The 15,717-nt window shown below is 39.8% G+C and overlaps 1 protein-coding gene across 7 annotated transcripts in view; it reads right to left on the bottom strand.

The window, feature by feature from the left end:
• ncor1 (nuclear receptor corepressor 1) overlaps positions 1 to 15,717 on the bottom strand; it is a 63,436-nt gene that overhangs the window by 27,662 nt on the left and 20,057 nt on the right. For all 7 annotated transcript variants that reach the window (XM_085288403.1, XM_085288406.1, XM_085288407.1 and 4 more), the window contains exons 10-15: positions 12,599 to 12,771; positions 11,546 to 11,636; positions 10,859 to 11,037; positions 10,663 to 10,717; positions 9,479 to 9,577; positions 92 to 222 (exon numbers count right to left, since the gene is read on the bottom strand). In XM_085288403.1, the coding sequence (XP_085144529.1) occupies positions 92 to 222; positions 9,479 to 9,577; positions 10,663 to 10,717; positions 10,859 to 11,037; positions 11,546 to 11,636; positions 12,599 to 12,771 (728 nt within the window). The remainder of the gene's footprint in view (positions 1 to 91; positions 223 to 9,478; positions 9,578 to 10,662; positions 10,718 to 10,858; positions 11,038 to 11,545; positions 11,637 to 12,598; positions 12,772 to 15,717) is intronic.

Genomic DNA, 15,717 nt, shown 5'->3' with positions numbered 1-15,717 from the left:
TGAATGGATCAAACACTGACATCAAACAAACAGGACTTTTACCTGCAGGGCCTAATGGTGACACGAGGACAAACAACTATTCATAACTCACCTAGAATCCTCCTTTTCATCTTTCTCTTCCTCGTCCTTCTTTTCCTCGTCCTCTTTTTTCTCTGACTTCTCAGACTTGTCCTCTTCGTTCTTCTCGTCTGACTTGTCTTCTTGTGAGGGACGTGTTATTTGCTGAAGACAAGAGCACATGGGGGAAATATTGAGCATTAAGAAGTAGCATTAAGTACAGTGTGGATTAGTTAAAGACATTTTATTTGTTCAAACTTAGCATAATCTCTAAAAATGCATTCTTCATATGAAAATGCAGAATCTGACAAGATTTTTGGTAGTACAAGCTTTCAGTTTATAATCTGCTTGTAGTCAAGGTGCCACTGAACCACCCTGTTTGTGTAGGCTTTGCTTCCATGTAGTTTAACAGCCCGTGCGGAGCACAAAAAACAGGATTGCATTTGTCAGAATGCACCAGATAACCATCGGCTAACATCTTAGCAATGTCGATTGTCCATTTGAAATTATCTGCATTCACAAACAACAACCAGCGGATATGAATGGGAATTTTTGCCTGGATAGCCGTTGGCTACACTGGAAGAACCAAAAAATTGGCCGCTCTCCCAGAGGCTACAGACGAAAGTCAGCAGACCAGCCGATGGCTTCCAAGATTGATATAAATCAAGAACTCAAAGAGGGAGACTATTATACAGAGCAAAGTCTTATCAATGCTTCAATTCAAATGTAAAAATCTACCCACTTCGAGCAGTTCCAACCACTACAAAAGCATTTTATCTTTCTCCCCCCTCAAAGGGCTTGTTTCACCTTCCGCCAGTCTGATGCTGCTTCACTATCATACAGCACAACCTAAACAGTAAGGTTAAATGTTCAGTAATAAAACGATAAAAACAAATGTTGCCCCTCATTGATTACTCTTACTTTTCATCTGCACAAATTACAGCAAAACTCAAAATATGGCAGAAGATTAACAAGCTTTGTACGCTCTTCTTTAGATGTGACCCTATACTGTATTTTTATTATCCAGCATAAACAACCAATATTGCAGACAGTGTTCTCTTTTATGTGTTTGTCCTAATTACAGAATGAAGAACCCTGATGTGTGGCCAGTTCTCGTGTCTCACTTAACTATTCATGAACTTTATATCATACTGCCAACAGATAACAAGAACAGCTTGAGACTGCTTGAGTAGTCCTGCAAACAAACAAACAAACTGCATCAAAGCAAATTAGTTCACTTAATACTAACTCACTCAATATTAAACCTATATGAATGGGGTGAAAATATCATTTGTATGTGAATTAAAAAGAAAAACAAAACACAAGCCAGATGGAGTGATTGAGGACAGAGCAGCATTCTTTATCATCATTGCTGGCGTGGTTCACCACAGAATGCTTTCTCCTGCCTGTTTCAGTGAAAGAGCTGCACTGCAACAAGTCTGGCTACGCCAAGCCAAAGATTCCATGCTGGTACCAGATGGGGCCAAGGAATGTGTTTCGCTCAATGGTAAAGGCAAAAGATATGGGCAGGAAAATAGAATGAAGACACGGGTACCACTTAGGGGAGAAGAAGAAGAAAAAAAAAGGATGTGGCTGTCTTGTCTATTTTACAAAAACATGTCTCTGCACACAAGGAGTCTGGCTGTCTTGTTATACAGTAAAATCTACACAGCACAAAAAAAAAGCAATAAGAAAACTGTAACATAGTTTAATGGAGTCAGCCTCGACTCCTGTAGAACAATAGTCTGTGTTCAACTTGAAGAACTAGTGGCTGCTTTAGCCAGTCTGATAGTGTATCGGAGAGTTTTTACATCATAATGGACACACGCACACAGACACACACAGGAGAAATCAAATCAACAGTATGCGAGAAAACTGCACGTGGTGCTGTCCTCAAGTTTTCCCATAAACTCTATTAGTCTGTGCACAGAGCTTCCTTTAAATTAATTGTCCACATAACTGGAAACTTTGATGGTTCATGGTTGACGTTGTTGCAATTTGCTGTTTAACTGTCAAAACTGTTGATCACAAGCTACTTAAAAAAAATCAATGTAATCCATGCTATCCATGTAACAATATTGCATAATATAGTGCCTATAATGTAATTGACTAATGACCTGTCCAGGGTGTAAACTTGCCTCTTGTGACCCTAAGTTGGATATGCAGTTAAGAAAATAGATGAATGAATCGATCGTGCAGTATGATGATGCAGCCTTTAAGTGTTGCATGCCTGAAGCTGGGATTACTAGTGGATGGATGGATTGATAGAGTACAACCTATCACTTGGATTTAACTCTTGACTCACTGTCTACCTACAGTAGCATGAGACGCTTGCTTTTTGGTCAGTTTTGCCAATTCAAAGACCTTTCTTTGCAAAGGACAGCAGCCCAGTTTATTCTCCCCATGCATGTCCTTCTGTGAGGCGCTGTTCTGGTTTGGTCAGGGAATGCTCGTGTTTGCTTTGGAGATGGCCATAGAGCCATGGCATTCCTGCCTCTTCTCCCACACTGCGTAAAGAGCTTCTACACAGATGTTCTCCCAAAGTCAGCGAGTCCCTGTGGCTCTGTGGCTCTTCAGTGTTTTTAAATGAAGCTCTTTCCTGACCTGTCTTGAATATTTTAAGAGTTTTAATTTCTCCCGTCTTTTGCTGATTCACAAGTTGTATTTAATTTAGGAAATGACAGAGCCACAAGTCAATCTTCTTTTTCCTACCACAGAACTCAGGCCACCCGAGGAATCTCTCACTCTTTCTACAAACCATTCCACTGTGGGAATAGGAAATTTTAAAAAAACAAAAAGATTATTACTATGGATCATCTACAGTCCTAATACTCATTAGTTATTGCTATCACACATAAGACAAATACTAGGAAAACACATTTTTATAAGGATTCTGGTAAAGGAACCCAAAAAGATTAAAAACTGTCAAACCACTCCAAGTTCTATGAAAATGCTATGCACACCTGGTGGTTTCTCCTAAGCACAGTGTAGCAACTTGTCCCAAAAAAAAGAAAAGAAAAGAAAGTTGCCATGGTTACTATCCAGCACTGCGTGGGGAAGAACTATAAACCAATAAAATCTACTTCATGGCTTCAAAAACTGGCAGGAAACTGAGAAAGAGGCTATTAAGGAATACTGTGGCAAAACAAACTGAAGGTCAAAGAGTAATCACCTTGCACAAGTAGAATGGTACAACCTGCAACCTCAGTTCATACCTTATGTGCTCTGTGTCTAGCTAAGAAATCACTTCTACTCCTTTACCAGTGCTCATACAGAGGTTTCTTCTGAGTGTCAACACCTAAAGTGTCTATATAAACGATGATGGGTGACATCAGTATCATCATTTTCCCTGTTTACTATGGTTTATAAGGGTCCACCTGGGTCTGAGTTGAGTACATTTTCTCATTTAGGAATGAATGGAATGCTCCAGTCCAATACAATGTACCAGCTATGCGTGCACGTTTCACAGTGCCAGACAAATAAATAAAAATGTCTGCAAAAATCTTTGCTTTACACCTGATAGGTGAGGGTGGGTGGGCAATTTACCACAACACAAGTTGTTCTAATTGGACGCTTCTATCCTCTGACCAAGTGGTTTCTTCCAGGATAAGGTCACCCGATCCCTATGTAGTTATGCGACTGGTTCTTATACAGCGCTACTACTACTTGAGCACACAAAGCTTTTTACACAACATGCCTCATTCACCAATTCATACTCAGATAAATGCATCGGAGAGAAACTTGGGGTTCAGTATCTTGCCCAAGGATACTTAAGTGTAGTTTATGATCAAGCAGAGCTAGTGCCTTCGCTGTCTGCTCCACTCCAGGGTCTGCCCATCTGCCTGCAGAGAGGTCTGTTGCCAGATGGTGGCACTGTAAAAGTATGTGCTAAAACCAGTTTTGTGAGCCAACTCTTGCTTGTGCTGTTGTTAGTCAGCCAGCTAGCGGTGGAGGAGAGCGAAGTTATAACATATAAAGATCTATAGTGAAACTGAGTGGTAAAAGTGGTTTTCACACAATTTCAGTCAAGTTAAATACATATGAGGTACATGTTTAACAAAGTTCTCCAATACTACAACTAAAACACCTAATGAGGGAAGATCTATTGGAAGAATAGCTCCATATAAAGCCTCACAGATATTGGGCTGTCACAGATATACTGAATCTCAGTATATGCCATCCTGTTATGTACAGGTATGAAAACATAATGCAGCAACAAAATAAATTTGGGATAATTTCAAAATGGTGCCATGACAGAATTTTTCCAGTAGGGGCTCCATTGTTTATGTTCCTCAGCACTGTCTAATGCACTTGAACCAAAGTAACACCACAGCTGAGGTAACTGTGGCTTTGTGGAAACTGGGGATGTATGCTTCAGTGGGAAATCTACACCCTAACTACATTGTAACTGCAATCCCCTCTGAAACTCTACCTTGTAACCTTCAGCATAACCCGATGTACACCTCCTCAGAATTGTAACTACATGATTCACGAGTCCGGAGCGGAATTAAAAACACGACATTCATTTAAGGTTATCGCGTGTTTTGTGAGCAAATGCTTTTGCATATTCGTAGTGTTTCCTCCCTTAAATGAAATATCTACTTTGCAAGTTGCCCTGTTGTCATCCGTTCTCGTAAAGTATAACCAAACTTTTGAGCGTTTGAGCCGCTTAGGTGCTGTGTTTCCTGCCAGGTAAATGACGCTCCGCAACGTGGTGACATCATTTGGGGCGACTGGAATCGATAAGGGAATCGTTTGCAAAAATGGCAAAAATTCCAAGGAATCGAAACAGTGGGAACCGGTTCTCAACAAGAACCGGGTTTCGATACCCATCCCTAACCGTGATTGGCCTCTTGAGAACCATCAATTCCTCCTGTGCATTTCCAGCTATGTTTTTACCACAGTTTTGGGATTTATCAGTAAGAGATTAACAGCCATCATCCCAGTAATAATGAATAATAATCACTTCATCAGTATAAGGAATCACAAGTGACAAAAATTTTCTGGCCTTATGTGAGGTAATGTACAAAAAAAGTGAAAAAACTTGAGAGACAAATATGTTTTCTTCTGGGGAAAAACAACTAAACAAAACAACCTGACCACTAGAAAGAGTGGAGACCCAGGAGGGAAAAAAGTCTCAGCATTTTATTTGTTTCCATCGGCTGACACTTTATTTAACACGACCACATGGTGATAAACACATAATGCAGCAGCACAACAGAAATGCTGGCAATGACGTTCGCCACTTGCGTAGGTTACTTTGTAGGCTCTACAGAGATTCCTCACAGAAATCCAAATTAGACCAAAGTTGCTAACTTTTTTTGAACTACACTGTGGAGCAGCTCATGAAACAATTACCACAGCAAAGCAGGACTCCGCATCTGAAAAACAGGGCTGATGGCCTGTTGGTGGGAAAACACGAGATGGGCAAAACAAAAGTAAGATTATTGTCCACAGATTTAAAAAAACCGCAAAGCTAAAATGCGATGCTAAGTATATTTGGTTGGGCACTATGCCAAAGTAAAGTCTAAGTGTGGGAAACTCAGTATCAGCTGATATATTGATATCTGAATTTACTCCCTAACATTTGTATTGGCAATCAGCCAAAAACTCCAGGATCAGTCAGGGTATAGTTACATTGTTTTAATAAAGTTCCAGAAACGTATTTAATTATTGTCAAAGTCGAGGCTCGCTGAAGCCGTTTAAGCAGAATGATGTGGCCCAACATCTTACAACATCTCATATTTTTATTCAACTTGTCATCTGCTCGTGTATCTACTTGAGGATTAAATGTGCTTAAATATGCTAAATCTGTTAACGTGTAGCTAATGTCACTGCATGAACATGACATTGAAGCAATTTCCAATATTTTCTCAAAGCACATACAAAACAGGCATGACCACATATCATGGATTTGAATTTTTTTCGAAAAGAAGGAAAAAAAAACATCGCAGCAGAGGTCCTAATACGTTTCAATAGGCAGGCGAAGAAACAGGCAACAGAGGAATCAAGAAATCAACTCCCAGACTAAAGCAACAGAAGTAAACTGGCTTCAACTCAAAACTAAAAACTCTGGTTTTACAGTTAGTGACATACCTGTAAGCTCATTTGCTGGTCATAAAAATCCCTTTCCTTCGCTGAGAGCCACAGCTTACCAGTGGTGCGAATGAGAATTTACCCTCCGGTGCTTCCATAGCGGTGGTAACGGTAGCAGTAGAGGGGGAGGACAGCACCATAGTAGAGCTCCTTAGAAGGGCTGCCGGGCCACGGCACAACCACACATATTCCGGGAAAGCGTGTCATCAGGCCGCTTAAGCCGCCCAAAGAATTGTCCATCTCACATGCACACACTAATCTATGCAGGGTCACTCAAGGTAATCCCTGTCGAGCACTCCTCTTTGATTGGCACTCACAGCAGCACAGTGAGATTTTTGGGCCCGTCAGATGGCCGGGCTGTACCAACTCAGCCGTCTCAGAGAGGGGTGAATATCTCTTTCTCTCGCTCTCGCTCTCAGAAGAACAGAAGAAAGAGGAAATGGAAAACGAGGAGGAGAAAAAAAGAGAGAGAGAAAAAAAGCAGCACACAGCAGATAAGCTGCCAGCGCTGACTCGGTCTCACTGAGGATTTTTTTCACTCAGCTTCACTCACTCGCCCTACATTCCACTGCTTTACTCTTGCTCACTCTTGTCCTTTTTCTTCCAACTCTAATGACTCACTCTGCTCACTTGAGCTGCAGTTGTTAAGGCACAAAAAGCTTAAAAAGTGCACTACGTCCTGATGTGCATTATTACGAATATTAATAATAATCCATTGTATATGGGGGGAAAAAACAACACACTGAATTATTTAATGAACTGCCCTGAATCACAGGATGATGGGATTTTACTTTAGAAGTGACAAAAGAACTAAATATTTTCATTCCGAAGTGACAAAAATTACAAATTGCTCACACTTTGATGTTTTCTAGTGAGCTAAAAAAGTAGACCTGGGCTAGTTAAGTATCAATCAATGTTCATCAATCAGGTAAGGACCCTTTATAGTTCATCTGTGAATGAAAGAAGACTGTAAGAGCCATAATCACTCTGACAATTTAAAATCTTTTCAAAGAAAGGGCCATTTACTGTATACAGCCTTCTTTAACATCCACTGTTTGGAAAAGCAGTTCGGAATCTGCATCAATCAGCATCTGCAACAGAGCCGACTTGCTTATTATGCATGCAAGTAAAACGGTTAATGTAAACAGTATACAACAATCCACCACATCACATACCAGCGTCCACAAGTTAAACAAAAAGTGGTTTCAACAAGTCCAACCAATCATAAGCTCAGAAACTGGCGATACAGAAAGACATTTCTCTGCTCATAGTTGGCCTCATGTGTCACAGAAAAGTCAAGTTCTCTCTCAGCTGCTGGCAGCTTTTTTGCTTATGTAGAGAAATGGTCTACAACCAACCCATTGTACTGCACAGTAGATGTACGCCACAGAGACAGAATGTCCTGTACACAGACTATAGTGAAATGGGGAAAGTCCAACAGGGAGGAGAATAATCCAACAGAACGTGTTGGCTGACATTTGGCACTGATTTTAATCAGAGTTAGGAGATGGCTGCACTTAAAATGATGCAGCCAAGACAACAATCATATGTATGTCTCTCTAAAGGTTTCCTTTTAGCATCAACAAAGTTTACATTCCATATCTGACAGTGCTCGCACACTGAGGCTTCAAAGGAAGACGCGGCTCCGCTTTGTCTCTTTGCTTGATGCCGGGACAAGTAAGTCTTTTGAGAGACCCATGCGGCAGATGAAAGTAGCATCATCTCAAAAGAATTCCAGCTTACTCTGAATTATTCACAAAAATCTGGAATTATTTCATGTCTCTGAATCACTGTTCTGTATTTCTGCACAGCTTTTCAATCATACACCTCCTTTTTTACTCACTTTTCTTTTCTGTGTGTTCTAGCATTGCAGATTCAGCACTTAATAAGTAACTGCCACAATACATATAGTATTTTCTTTTCAAAAAATACATTAATATTAAATTAATGTATCTCCACTTTTAAAATAATTAATACAATTTTCAACAAAGCAGCACTCTTCATGGCTTTGCATGATGGTGATTCCATGCCAGAAAACAAAACTGCTGGCTAGATTAAAAATGAAGAGACGTTTTAATAAACTTGTTCATCTATACAGTGTTGTCTTTTAAGAATTTAAGAAACTTAAGTCAGACCAACAGTGTCAGGTTACCCAATCCTGGACGACATTTTTCACTGTCCAAACTTCACTGCACACTTTAATTTATATTTCAGTAACTCAGAGGTTATTTATATTTTATCGTGTGCAGATAGTGTTTGTGTCAAACTGAACCCATATTGTAATAATCTCACTACTCGTAGCTTAAGTGGGCGATCGTGGCTCAAAGAGTTGGCAGTTCTTCATGTAATCGGAAGGTTGCCGGTTCGAGCCCCGGGTCGGACAGTCTCGGTCGTTGTGTCCTTGGGCAAAACACTTCACCTACCACCTACTGGTGATGGCCAGAGGGGCCGATGGCGCGATATGGCAGCCTCGCCTCTGTCAGTCTGCCCCAGGGCAGCTGTGGCTACAACTGTAGTTTGCCTCCACCGGTGTGTGAATGTGAGAGTGAATGAATAGTGGAATTGTACAGTGCTTTGAGGCCCCCCGAAAAGCGCTATATAAATGCAATCCATTATTATTATTATTATTAAGTAAATGTCAACCCTGCTTTCAGGTTGCTCTCTCTGGCCCTTGAAGACTGCGAGCAAAGCAGAGTCTGGGGTGTGGTCCTTGTGTAATATATGTAGCATATGTGTATATTTATCAGCTGTCAGTCTGATGAGAAATGAAACAGGTGTGTAAGAGTAAGACGAAGGCAGTGCTGCAGACTGTGAAATAATGACATGTCATGGCCAGATGAAAACGCTGTGCCCATCCATAACAATGGTTTTAATATAAGGCCAAGTGACATACTGTATAATTTGTTATTTCCAGTGCTTACAGGGTGTTTTACTGCTAAAGTTGACCTAATTTCCTATTAATAAAAGAAGCCTGTGAAAGACAAATCCATCATCGTGTTACTGACACTAGTAAAAAGAAAATAAATAAAACACATGAACTCTGTAAATCTTGGGTGAATCAGGTTGGTTTGATTTAAGTGGGGGTGTGATTTAAAGGTCTGGTTTAAGTGAGGGTGCTCCCTGTACAGCATGCAGAAGAAAGGATGCACAGCACCCTGTGGCCCACTGAATTCACCGCACCTATGCTGCTCTCACATTACACAGAGATTTGGTTGGTTAGACCATTAAGACTCTTTAATGTCTGATCCCAGTGTATCAGACATTTAGGGCTGCAGTACCAGTGTGAAAATAGCAACATCACATTTTTAAAAAGTGTTTGATTTACCTGGTTCCTCCTCCGTCTTCCATAGTTTCGCCTCACCAGTGTCTTGTAGTTGTTGTTCTTTTTGGTCAAGTAGTAGTATAGGACACAATCAGCAACACACTGAAACAGGAATATCAAATTTAAGAATTTCCCGTTCTTAAACCTGGTTTATTATTATCAACTATCTATTTTTTCCCTAACAGATTATGTTTGTTTTTCAGCTGAATTGTCCAAATTGTAGGGCATATTAAAAGGTGGAAAAGGTTTGAAATTTATTGCAGTCTTATTTGTTTTAACATAAAAAATCCTGGATGTGTTATGCTTTTTATATCCACTGTAAGTGTACAAAGAAGTCTGCTTTATAGACATCACTTCATTTATTTTTTATTTACTTTCTAACACCAACTTGTTTTTATTTGCTGATGGAAGCTTTTTCATTTTATTCATCATTTTATTCTATTTTGTGATGCAACTGTATTTGCTTTTTAGGGCCTGAGCACAAAATGTTCAAAGGCCCTATTGTATCTGTTCTGTTTATTATTATTATTTTATGTCTTTGAACACCTTTTTGAGGCTTTATAATGCAAAAAAAAAAAAATCATAAAATTTTGCACATGTGTAAGGTCTGGTGAAAATGTACATATTTTATTGGATTCACATACAGAGAGCAGGAAATGGCTCAATGGCGTCACTTATGATAGTACAACCAGCGCATGGTTTGAGCTACATGAATGAAATTTGGTACACATGTGTAACATGCCAAGAGGATCAAAAAAGTCTGGGGGCGTTCAGCAAAATTTGACCACATCACGCTTGGAGGTACACCAGAATGGGAAGGCCCTCTCATTGCTGCTTGCAGCTTTAATTATTTCTATTTTTTCTATTTTATTATTCCATGCATCTACTAATTTTTTTGTTTTTGGTAAATGTATTGATTCTTTCACAGGGCCCATCTCCCAGAGCAGTCAAAGCACTCCATACTTTTATTTTGCCGGGTATTATTTGTATTATTGTATTACTTATTATTGGCTTATAAATCATCTTTCAAGCACTCTGAACTACACTGACCTGCATATAAAGTGCCATACATATAAAATTTGATTGATTTGCAGACCTACAAAAATAGGAACTAAAATGAACACATAAATTTCTTACAAAAGATCAGAATAAGCAGTCTTATGACAAACACTTTAACTGCAGTTTACCTTTCTTTCAAGATAGGAGGCAATCAGGCCAAAGTTCTTGGGGTGTTGGACAAACCTGCACAAACAATCCACAGATTATTCATGTGCCAAAACCACAAGAGCAAGCTAGCATTAAGTCCCATAAACCACATCTGAAGTACAGGGAGACATTGCGACTGTAACATCTTGTGCCACCAGCAAAACAAAAACAACTCACTTCTCCTTGAAGATCTCCTTTTCGTGTTCGGTCCAAACATTCATGAACTGCCGGGCTTTGTACACCTTCATTGGGTCGTCCATCAAGCCGTTCATGTTAATGAACTTCACTCGCCTCTGCTCAGAGTCATACATCATGGGTGGGATGACTGACAGCTGTCTCATCTGCTTCTCGTTGTTCTGTGGAACACAGACAAAGCAGCCTCTGTTACCCCTCTTAACCAATACACCACCTTACAGCTTACTCATGAAGATTATGTGCTTTATGATTTGAGGTGATGTAGTAAGGGAGATAAAAGAGACATCTCTCCCTCTCCAAATACACAAAAACCTAGACACTTTTCAAACAGGCAGTGTTTGAACTATGTGAGTTCGAGAGCCTCCTTTTACAGTTTCACTCCTTTTTGCTTAACCAGCTGTTTCGGTTGTTTCAGTTTCACATTAAAAGCATTATACCACAAAACCAGTGATGCTTTTATAGTGAAGCAGTTACAGAAAGACTAGTGTGGTTACCGCAGAATCAGCAGAACTCATTATCATCTAAATATTTCTACTTTCTGTTTGGCGCAATGGGGGGTAAAAAAAGAAACCCTCAGAGGGCCAGAGTGGCTGAACTGGTTACAGCTGCTCATGACTGTGGCATAGGAACCTCATAGCACATTTCAAATTATGTCCACTTAATACCCACCTCCTGCTCAGAAAGCCCATCTATGATTTCAGAAATCTCATGTTCGCTTCTTGCAATTGTTGCAGACAGACCTGTTCCCCTTTGTCCAACCCTGTGAAAAAGCAGAGTTATAAATGTTACAATATTGATCATTTATTTCAAATGTTATCAATATAATGTTAAAAAAAAAAGAAAAGAAAAAAGAGAGTAATCCATAACATCTGTATAGAACCTAGCTGACATTGACACCCTTTAAGAACAAAAAAAACAAAAAATAAACCTCCAAACTCAGGGACAAATTGCTGAGAAAGGGAAATTTTGGACTTTCAAAGCCCTCTTCAAGATCAAAGTCCTTGTGCCCGTTATTAATGAAGAAAACAGTCTCCCTGAACAGTTATTACTGGCTTCCTCCTTCACGGTCTAGCAGTCTACATGAATAGCGCTGACATAAAAACTCTTATGTGGATATTTCAATTAAAGCACAAAGCGCCAGCGCCAGGAACAACCAGACTCTGGACCCTGACCCCGTCTCAAACCCAGAGAGCCAAAGTAGGCCATTACATACCACCAAATGCCCTCCATTTAAGAGATCGCTGAACAGGCCTCTTAAAGACAGAAAAGGCAATTTTAACATCTAGGTGTAGTGCCAGTTCTTGTTGTTAATGTATCAAATCCCTGCGAGAGTGAAAATTCACAGTGGCGCCTTCAGTTTTAATCACATCCAGCGTACACTATTCCTTTTTTATGATTTTAACTCACGCTACGTGTTTTGATCAGACTCCATGCATGGCCAGAATGACTCCTCGCTACACAGTACAAGCAGCCATGTGGACTTCACTCTGAATGTAACCGCAAGCATTTCACAGATCATTAAATTGATTGGTGAAAAGAAAATTGATCAAAACTGAAAATAAAACCAATTACTTTCAGTTTAACCCTAATCTGTATGTTGACCTCTTTAAACCAAATCCTCACTTTGCGAAGTTCAAAAGGCATCAGTGTGTTTGTGAAAAAAGTACCAAAAATATCTAATCATATGTCTCTGGGTTGTTGTTTTTTTTTTTACATTTTTACCTCTGGAAGCGTTCCTGCTGCTCTCTCTGCTTGCGGATCTCGGGGAATTGCCTTTCATAGTACTCCCGTGTTCTGCTCTCCTTGGCTTTGCGTCTAGGGTTGTTCTCCATTCTTTCCACCTTCTTCTCCCATGCTTCCATCAGCTGGTCATAACGCTGGCAGATCTTCTGCTCCTGTGTACACAGCATGAAACATGCACGACTACATCAAGAGGGGGTTAAGTTAAACTTCAGGGATATCAGTGTGTCCACTCAGGTTACACAAATAATCGAGCTCCTCCAGCGTGGTACATCAATACAAGCAGCAGCTCCCAACACAGTCTGAGGAGTGTGGAGGAGATACAAGCAGATGTGCTGTTACACAATGAGAGCCAAGCAGGGCTGAGCAGACTGCTGCTGAACATCAGAACTGGAAGACCACTACTGGCGCCTTGTTCTCATTGCAAATGAGAGCAGGTTCACATCGAGCACATGGGACTGACATGAAAAAGACTCAATGGTGAACGTTACACTGCCTGCAACACCATCTGTCTTTTGAGAGTTTGGACTGAAAACAAGCACATGAACTCAGACTCATCTGTACTGGTAAATGTCAGCGGCGTTACCGATCACCTACTCCCCTGGGATTATATCAGAGGGGTTCTCTACATCCACATCCCTGCCTGGATGTGATAGGCCTGGATTTCCGCAACACAGGTATCTCATGAGTGTTTCTCCAGACTCCTCGGTGTCGTCTTAAGTTATTAAAATCGGGGGAAAGGATCCTTTATATTGTGCTGTAGTGTACCATTCACCTGCTCCAAACAGCATGACAAAAAGGATTTTAGTGACTTTTTTTAAATCATCCACCCTAAAACCGTTGACTGGTTGTAGTCAAGGATTTTTATCATCCATACTGATAATGACTCTGGACACTTTTAATTTTATCCAGCCCAACTGTCCTTTGGAACTCGTTTTTACTTTGGGTCTGTCCGTTGATCCTCTCTGTTCTGAGGACATTTTTATTTCCAACCACTGCAGTGTTATTTTTAATTTATCTGTGACTGTGACCCCGTCTTCAGCTCACTATGAGGTCTGCTCTTATTAAAATCATCTACTGCCAGCACGTTTTCTGAGGCTTTAATTTATTTTTATTCTCTTATAATGATGTAGATATCCTAATGGATCATTTTAATGTATATAAGATTTTAATTCTTTTTATCTTTCTGTTGTTTTAGTGTAACACTGAGGGCCATGGGAGCACTGCAATTTCAAATTCCGGTCTATTATCTGTACATATGGTTTTTGACAATAAAGCTGACTTTTGATTTAACTTTATTAACATTGCCTTTCTATTTTAGACTATATCTATCCTTTTAAAACAAGATCAGTACCAGTTTTACAGTCCTCTGCTACACCTACTGCTCCTATACTCTTAAATGAGGACTGTCAACGTTATCTTTCCTTTTTTGTTGATAAAGTCAGAAATGTAAGAAATAATATCTTTTCCTCAGCATCTATGTTGATGGTTCCCACACCAGCTCGGCCAGTTATCTTACGCAGCTTTGCAGCAGTAACTTTACCTGCTAGCGAAGCTTATTGGTACAATGAAAGCCTCTTCTTGCTCTCTGGACATTTTACCTACATCTTTGTTGAAAAATGTCTTACAGTGCATTAGTTCCAGTGTGCTCACTATTGTCAATGTTTCACTGGCCTCCAGTAAGGTACCTACTGATTTCAATGTTTGGCAATTTTTTTTAAAGAAACTTGATTATGGAACCTCTAGTTTTACTTTATATGCACATCAAGTCTCTGGTTCGCTCCTGTTTTTATCATCTAAAAAATATTGCCAAACTAAGATCCATTGTGTCACGTCCTAAACTGGAAATGATCATTCATGCTTTGGTTTCATCACGATTGGATTACTGCAATGCACTGTATACATGTCTTAGCAAAGCCCCCAAAGAACGCTTGCAAGTTCTTTAAAATGCTGCTCTTGATATAGCTATACTGGCTTTCGGTCTACATCAGAGTGAAATTTAAGATTCTTTCACTCACTGAGAGCTCTTCGTGGACAGGCACTAGGTTATATCAGAGGACTTCTGTACCCATAGGTCCCCGAGGTCCTGTGACCAGGGTCTGCTGATGATGCCCCATACTAAGCTGAAAACAAAAGGAGACAGAGCCTTCTGTTCAGTGGCCTTCAGACTCTGCAACTCTCTTCCTTTGGACTTGACTGTACAGTCTCTTTTAAAAGCCAGTTAAAAACATCTCTCTAAATCTGCTTTTATTCATTTATTTATTTATTTATTTTTACATTGTTGGCTCTTGTGAAGCACTTTGTGATTTTATATCCTGAAAGGTGCTATATAAATAAAGTTTTACTTACTTAACCCTTCTTGGCACTTATGGGTATGCCATGCTGGAGGAGCTACACTGCTTATGCAACCTGAATGGGCAGCTCATCCTATCAGCATTGACAAGGACATCAGCAAAAATCGCAAATAGAGAAAAATTACTCAGGAGAGAGCAATGATCTGTGGCCAACACCTCTACAACCATTCCTTTTTTTTTTTTTTTATCTTGTTGCATTTCTAGTGCTCCTGATGTTACTTTCATTTGCAACAGACATGGTTTATGCTTCCTTATACCTGAAATTTAACCGACCTTGTGTTGGATTGTGAGAATCAAGTGTTCCCTTCATTCTTTTAAGCAATATACACCACATTTTAAGGAAGCACCTGCAATCTCCAAACAAAAATTAAGTTTTTATATCTGGCTCTGCAGAATATGTGAAAGAGATATTTAATCTGGATGGCATTGCCTTGACATCCAGTATTTATGTGAGGAAACTTTCAACTAGGACCAGTACTCTAACTCAACACCGTCTTCTTTTATCATGCAATATTGTCAAAAGCTGTCTCTAAAAGTGCAATAAGTGCTAAAAAAAAGTAGTACCAACATTTACTGTCTTTTACTGGCCGATTGTCCTAGAAGCTGTTGTGAACTGTTGCAATATAATGTAATGACAGTAGGTTACGCTCTCAATGGATTTTAATTGTAACGATCGTGTGATGTAAAGTAACACTCCCCAACACAGATTTATAATTAATTCAAATAACAAAAATGCACCAAATCTGG

Source organism: Mchenga conophoros, linkage group LG10 (assembly GCF_057382185.1).
Source record: "Mchenga conophoros isolate Kocher_MC1m ecotype Shallow Benthic linkage group LG10, M_conophoros_male_GT1.1, whole genome shotgun sequence".
In the NCBI taxonomy this organism is placed as follows: domain Eukaryota; kingdom Metazoa; phylum Chordata; class Actinopteri; order Cichliformes; family Cichlidae; genus Mchenga; species Mchenga conophoros.
Note: the sequence above shows the minus strand (reverse complement) of the source record. Positions and strands in the feature narration are given on the sequence as shown.